General features: G+C 49.3%; 1 protein-coding gene across 1 annotated transcript in view; it reads right to left on the bottom strand.

Annotated features, from left to right (window-relative positions):
- Positions 1-2,064: 2,064 nt before the first annotated feature.
- ATXN1 (ataxin 1) overlaps positions 2,065-7,854 on the bottom strand; it is a gene marked incomplete at its 5' end in the record, with an annotated part of 8,044 nt that continues 2,254 nt past the window's right edge. The window contains one exon of the mRNA XM_010136444.1: positions 2,065-2,605. Coding sequence (XP_010134746.1) covers positions 2,075-2,605 — 531 coding nt within the window. The remainder of the gene's footprint in view (positions 2,606-7,854) is intronic.

Genomic DNA, 7,854 nt, shown 5'->3' with positions numbered 1-7,854 from the left:
GACTGAACGGCATGAATCCGCCCCCCACCCCCATCTCCACCCTACTTGGTGTGTACCAAACTCTTGAAATCTCTCCTTCCCCATGGAAAACAATGCAATTAAAATAACAAATAATAATAATAATAAAATAACAATAGGTTTGTTTTCAAAACAAACAAACACCTTGCTTACGTATAGAAATGCTTCTTGTGGAAAACTCTCTCAGCAAGTCTGAAGAAAAATTCTCAGAGCTGTCCCGGTAGGACCTGGTTCTGTGTGGCAGATATGGTAGAAAGACCAAAAAATGAACTCCGAAAGGAACGTAACCCTATGAAACGGCCTAGAGCGTAGGCAGGTTAGTGAGTAATTGCTACATTTGTTTATGCTCTTTCAGACCCCCCCCAACCCACAACATTATTAGGTAAAAACTGCAGGAATACCACACAAATGATAAACTCAAGATGTGCAAATTGCAAGATTCTTTAAAGTCCATCTTTTTCAAAAACACTGGACAATGATTTTTTTTTTCCTCTTTCCTTTTTCCTTTCTCTTATATTTTTTTTTATTATCTGTCAGCTCACATATGCCTTTAACTCTTTCTCAAGCATTAAAAGTTTAAAAAGTGCCTCCTATTAAGTAGTCCTTGGTGGACAATGACTGTCACATACTAGTTCAATAATTCACATTCATCCCTTTGAAACCACATTAAAACTTTCAGCATCTTGCCTATGAGAAAACTCTACATAGTTGCATGTAGTTACAGTGTTGAAGAGATTTGTTTGTTTGTTTGTTTGTTGTTGTTGCTTTCCGAGCAGATTAAAGTGAGATACAGTACGGACTGAGTGTTAGACCAGGATGCTCAGCAATAAAGTGTGAACAGCATTTTAAGTGCTTAAAGACATTCTAGGTTCATCTTCAACAGCGGATTCCTGTGTCACACCGAAACTGGAGAAAAGTGGCACCAGTTGTCCATAATCATGAACGAAAAACAGTACTAGAGTTAAAAGATTTGCAACCGAACTGCGAACGATGGATGCCTGTGATCTCAAAGGGGCAGTAGCGTCTACCTCGTGGAAGCAAATGTCAATGGCGTAACCCGGTCGATTTGTCTAACACTGCACAGAAACAGGAGTGAGCCTGAGCCAGGTGCGTCCACGGAGCCGGAGGCCTCCTCACGCACACCCACGCGCACCCACGACACACGCACGCACCCCCCCCACACACCCAACCCACCGCTGTGAAGGAAAACCTTGCAGGGCGACCGGTGCAAGAGTCCGTACAGCCTCCCTGTCTGCTGGCTCCGGGCAATGGAACTGCACTAGCGAGCAGAAAGGAAATGTTGGTGTGGCAGTTGCTTTAGGAATAAAAATCAGTGCAGTCAGACCCCATGGGGGGAAAAATATATATATACATATACACACACACAAATATATATATATATATATATATGGTAGAGCCTTGAGTAAGAGTTGGCTTGTTGTTGAGAACGTCGGAGACTGTCCGATGCTTTTCAGTAACACCCATGGGTTGTGTCCTCAGCATCCACCTGGGGTGAGGAAACCTCTTCACCAACCCGCCACGGAGCCGCAGCCCCTCCTCGGGACTGGTGCACACACGCTCACACACGCACGCACGCACACACACGCACCCCACGCGTGACATACACCTCTGCTACAGTTCCCTTCTCCTCAGCTCCCCCCAAAACACTAGAACAGGAACCAAAACAACAAAACGAAAACAAAACAGAACAAGAAATAAACGACGACGAAAAGAAAACAAAATCACAGCTGGACCCTGTCCTACACGAGGTGTTAGAAAACAGGAGCCATGACAACACATTCATTTCCACTAAGGGTGTGTGAAGCAGATACTGCCCCTTCTGCAGCTCTCGATAAACCTAGTCACTGACAAACACTTGTGGAAAAACATATGCACCAGTCTCCTGCATAATACCAGCTGCAACTATAACAACAAGGTTATAACATAAACCTAAAATAAGATGATAACATGTAAATACTGGGTTATTTAGTCTACAGTACAGTAATCTGGATAAAAATGACAAGGGATAGCCTAATTTCCTTTCCCCAAACAGCTTTTACTTTCCTACATTGGATCGACCTTCAATACAAATCTTAACCTCCTGAGGAATAAAAGAAGGCTTGGGAAGAGTCAAAGGTGGCTCCTCTTCTGATTTCTCTAGTTTTCGTGTTTCGGGGGCTGACCACCTCCTCTTCCTCGTTGCCGGGGGCTTGCTGGGTTCTGTTTTGGTGAGCAAAGGTGCTGCAGGCAATCCTATTTTGTCCGGAAACTTCAGTTCACCGTTCTCAGCTAACATCTGTGCGCTTCCCTGATTAATCCCGTTCTCCTGCTCCGCATACCTGTGTCTACTTCCAGCTAGACTGTCATTCTTTGAATGCTTCAGCAAGATGCTAGCTGAGTCCACGGGCTGGCCCTTTTTAATAGAGCCGTTCTTCAGGTTCTTGAGCGTGAGTGATATGCAGACGTCCCCCACCGAGAGTTTGGAGCATGGCAAATCAAAGAGCTGGCTGGTTCTCTCGGGGCAGCAGGATGACCAGCCTTGTCCAAATACAAAAAAAGGATACTCTACCAAGACTTCCACGCTGACCTGCAGAAAGAGAGGGGACAACAGAGAGAGAGACGGAGGGGGAGGGAGAGAGAGAGGAGTGTGAGATGAGCCACGTGCCCTCACGCCTGTGCACGGCCGGCAGCGTTTGCTGGGGGCGAGAGGCATAAAGCTGAAATCGCAAAAGCGCTGTTCAGTATCCGCAAAATCAGTAACATCGACCACCAGGCTTCACGCCTGTCCCTGTCACACGGTATCAACGATTTCTTCCAGCTTGGTGTTTCTCAGGCGAGCTTTACCTTTGTACAGCGGCTCAGAGAGGTGTAAGAGGCAAAACAGCATCTGGCAAACTCTGGTGCCTGCCATCCCGCGGGGGTACCCAGAGCCTGCCATTCACACCTGAACACACCTTCCAAGCAGAGGACGGCTCCGGGGAAGCTCTCAGTTCTGACACACAATTTCCTAAATGACCACGGGGAAGTCAGACCCTCGCCTCTGCCCAAACCAGCGTACTCACCAGCATGCAGCGGTAGAAGGCATGCTGGTATCCCTGGGAAAGCCACGAGTACGTACAGAGTTGTAGCTGTAAAAGCAGCGGGCTCGAACCCGCCTTCCCCCAGCAGTCCTCTTACCAGTCGCGTTTCTTCCCTCCTCACCCACGCTCTCCTACTCTGCAGGTGAGTTTGCCCCCTGCACTCACTCGGGGAGAGGATCATCTCTCCTCCTCCTGCAGTTCCTCCGCTGCGTCTCCTATTCTGCCCTGCATCTCTCTCTCCCTCCACTCACCCCACATTAAAACCACATCTGGTTATGAATCCTATCTAACCATCTTACGGGGAGCGGCCACAACCAGAACAGACCAGATGCCCGCTGCTCCTTGACTTTGCAAACGCTGAGCCTTGAGATGCCAACATTATAAAGTACCTAAATACCCGGAAGACACGTGTTCACCTCACTTCTGCGCTATGGGGCAGGCACGGAGCACACCGGCTGCCTGGAGAGCCTTCTCTCTCCAGGAACACTGACTCACTTGAAAGGAACATCACAGCGGGCTTGCAAAACCACCTCTCACCTTGGGAGCAAGGCAAGCCGTCGTACCGAGCGTGGCTTTGTATCGTCAGAAGTGCATTTCAGTGCTAAGGACTAGAAGCAGTTTGAGATGCATATTGCACTCCAGTGGTCTAACACCTTTGTTCGGAACATTAAGCCTGAGCCTCGGGATGAGGCTGTATGGCCGGTCTCACAGAAGAGGTCGCACTCATATGAAGTCTATAAATAGATGCCGTGCACTTCTGCAACTAGGCCAGCGAGTAACACTGCTTGTATGATCCTGCCGCTCCACCTGCCCAACACAGGAAGCCACAGTACGAGCAATTTCAAAGGGAATATTTTAAGAGTCCCAAGATACTCCTCACCCCCCGCTCGGCATCAATTTCTGTCACATTAAACCTCTTCCGACCAGAACCGTCTGCCAACAATCGACTACACACAGAGCAGTAGTGGAAAGGGACCTAACTCTAGGCCTGGGTTACGCCCCGAACCATGGAGAGAGCAGGGCAGGGGAACCGTGACAGTCCCACCCCTCCTTGTCGTTGGGTAGAAACACCCCAGCACCAGGATCTGCAGAGGCATCTGCCTGGAGTTTGGGATCCTACTGCACACACACGCGTCTCAGAAAGGGTCTGACTGGGAGAGCAGTGAATGCCCAGTATCTCCCATGGACTTAAATGGAAACTGCTGTCCACACAGAGCTCTTGGCTCCTCTCCAGGCATGGATCGTCTGGTGGACACAGCTTTTGCCTTTACATTGCTACATCTCTCCTCTTTCTTTCTCCCTTCCTGCCTGTCGTGGGGTTTTTTTTAATTCCTTCTTTCCCATCCCTGTCAAAGGATATTTATGTCTATGGGAATCAGCCATGCTTGCGTGCCTCATCCTCACTGACAGGCAAGTTCCTCTTGATACGAACATGCTTCCACCACACGTTATGCTTTTTCTTGTTTTTAACGTGGCATCCAAAACACTTGCCTGAGCTGTCAGTCACTGAAACAAACCGCAGAATTGGTGGTGGTGATCACGAAGAACACCAGATGGTGGAACGCAGGTCACGGTGTGCCTGTACCACTGCTGGTTTGAAATGGGTTCTCTCACACATTACCAAGCCCTGGTTCAGTTGGCTGCTTCTGGCTTCCGCTAACCTGGGATTTAAGGTAACCGTTCTCTACAAGCAAGAGCAGTCAAAGACCTTTTAAGTGTGAAAGTTCAGTAAAGAACACCCCCACGTATTTATTTTTCTGACCACTGCATTAAAACCCAGAAGATTAATTTTAGAAACTCCCTCCCCCAATACCTTGCCATGGTAATTGTAGGAGAGAAACCAATTTGGACCTTGTTTTCCAGCTACTAAGATGATAAAGCAAGAAACCAAAACGCTGGTCCCTCCTCAAGCACACCGAGGCTCTACTGCAAGCTACATTTCTATTTCTTGTTTTTTAAGGCTGACTAGTGAAAACACCCAAAACTCTTCAGTACAGCCACGGCAGAGCTGCAGTTTTCTGTAACCCTGTATAATTTTATTTCTCAGCCGAACTCCGTAGGTACAGCAGGCGATGCAGGTTGCTCTCCACAGCCATGTGATCCCACCGTTGCCCAAGAGAAGCCACCTCTGTCCCCGAGGCCACTGGCTGCCGGGTTTATCACAAGAGCGTTTATCTGCTGTGCTCCCAGAATCCAGTAACGAGCATCTGAAGACAGAGCGCAGCCACCCCATCGCTTGAGGGAACGAGGACTTACAGCCCCTGTGGCCAGGGGACATGGAGATCACAGGAGGGGAAGGCTGGAAGAGATCTCCATCTGCAGCAGCGAACGGAGGCAACGTCCTTCTGTGTCTGTTAGGTGCCAAGGACAATGAAAAGCAGAGCGTGGAGTGAACAATAAAAGGTAACTGGTTTGTGTGTGTGCAGAGACAGAAGAGGAAAACGGAATTAGACGAGGGTCTAAAAAAATACACACTATACTAGCTAGGGCTACTAACTAGAGGCTCTAACTAACTAGGTGCTTTTCCACCTCTAGTGTATGATTCTCTTTCTTAAAAAAAGGCAGACGAAGAACTGTGTGTTCATCTTTTCTTCCCACTGTAGGAATGACCAGGACTGAAACACAGGGATGAAAGCAAGCATTTCAGAGAACTTTTGCATCTCCTCAGCGCTCTGACCTTAACATCGATGGAGGCGCATTACTGCCTTCTGCTCGTTCCTGGCGGCAAAATAAAGGATAGGTTACAATGACGAAAGTGCTACTACAGCAATACTGTGTGGAACTGCAAAGACACGGAGATCTGTAGGTATTTTCTTTTAGGCAACTTGATGCTGAGGAGGAACGGCTGGACGCTGGGTTCTGGTCCAGGTGATACTTACTTGACTTTTAATGCAGAGCAGGGATGCTGTGAAACGCAAACCTAGCATCCCTCCAGGGCTAAGGCCAGCTATTGCTCTGCAAAGGCTTTAGGTGGGTTAATTTTCCTCTAGTTTTCCATACCTGGAAGACAGGGAAAGGAGGGAGGATGACCGACCCCTTTCTGCCTGAAGCACTGTGCTGGGGAGCGGCAGCAGTGATACGGTACAACGGCAGCCGCCTGGTGCCTCCCTATTTACGTTACAGTTGTATATGCTCAGCTAAAAATAATCTCCTACCTCTGTCCCTCGACCGGTGAGAAAATTAGCTGATGTTTGCGCAGAGCTTGGAAATACAAATTCATCAGTATCACCATGACTTCCCAGAGATCCCTGGGAGGAGCCCGTGAGCGAGGCAGTGATAACGACGCTTTTTTCGTATGGCACTTACTCTTCACAACTTACACGCCCTTGATAAGGCCATTCGACAAGCTTCCTCCTTCCAGAAGTACGTTCCCAACTGAAACTTAACCGCAATAAAATGCCTCGTGAAGCTACATCCCACGTGCAGATACATCCTCGCTGCACGTCGGAGTCACGACATATTGAAGTGCAGCAGCACCGCAGTGCTGCTGCTCAAAGCAGCGCGTCTGAACACTGTTCCTTCCGTGAGAAGCCCAATCCTTCTTCATCAGGCAGTTTTCTGAGGAGTATTGAGTGCCGCATGCCTGCTAACGAGGCGGAACGCTCTCCTGTGGAGTCATCAGGCTCAGGGGGAGGTCACGGAGACTTCAAGCACGTAGAAATGATCCCTCTTGCTCGCTCGCTCGCTCGCAACCCAGGCAAGGGAGACCTGGCAGAGTCGTCCCTGCTATGCAGGGACACAGCTGATCTGGGAAGAGACCCAAGTCCTGGAATCTGCAGGAAACCTAAATTAAACCCCTGTTTCTAATCATATCTCTGTTGACTCGCTCTCCGTTCTGGAAGCATCCCCGGTGGGAAACACAGTTGGGGAATATTTCGGCTGCGGTGATATCAGTCCGCTCCTGATACGCTTCTCCGTAAGGTGACACTTTGCTGGGTGACACCCGTGAGCACAGCCCTGGATTTTCGCAGCCGCAGACTCCGCTTGCTTTCTGCCAGAGGATGGCACTCCACCCCCTGCGAAGGCACTGCTCCCGCGCCCAGGACTACCGCACGTCACCTGCTCCGACAAGTCTGCCAACGAGAGGTGACACAAATGCTACCTGCTCATTTGTACCTCTCTCCTGGTGCCGAGACCGGAGGCCCGGCTGCAGGAAAGAGAAATGAGAGCGAGATGAAAAGTGCAGACGGGAGATTGCTACTTTGGCAATATCTCATTATTCAGGGCACCACAGTAAATCACAGCAACTGGTCCTGATCCAGGGACCGTTCCTCCAATCATGAAGCCTGAGATGCACCAAAATACAGTTGAGCAGCGAGAAAAATTCACGTCTTTATGCTGAGTGCACGGGAAGGCTAACTTCTGCCTGCTGTGCAGATGCACATGCACACGTGAACAAAACCACACGGGGAATCTGCACCTGAGAAAGGGGATCTGTCGTATGGAGCGACTGATCGTGTGTGTGCAACTGGGGAAGGATGGGCCACAGACTGCTGCGACTGCAGGAAATGGTTTGTGTGATCTGCTCCTCGGCACTGTCGCTGTTGGTTTGTCTTCTCCAAACTGTCCGCCTGAGGTGCTTTACTCCATGAGTCCACATCCAGCTACCCTCTCCCTCTCTCTCATTCTGATTCTCCAGCACCGAGGGTACAGCATTAGGGTTGCAGATGCTGCAGTTCACAGCACTCAGGGCAAGCCAAGAAGATTTGCAACAGGATGATTTAAAAGGAGGACCTCTGAGAAGGACTATGCTATC

This window comes from Buceros rhinoceros, unplaced genomic scaffold, assembly GCF_000710305.1.
Source record: "Buceros rhinoceros silvestris isolate BGI_N320 unplaced genomic scaffold, ASM71030v1 scaffold19495, whole genome shotgun sequence".
Taxonomy (NCBI): domain Eukaryota; kingdom Metazoa; phylum Chordata; class Aves; order Bucerotiformes; family Bucerotidae; genus Buceros; species Buceros rhinoceros.
The sequence above is the reverse complement of the archived record's forward strand: the minus strand, read 5'-3'. Positions and strand labels throughout refer to the sequence as shown.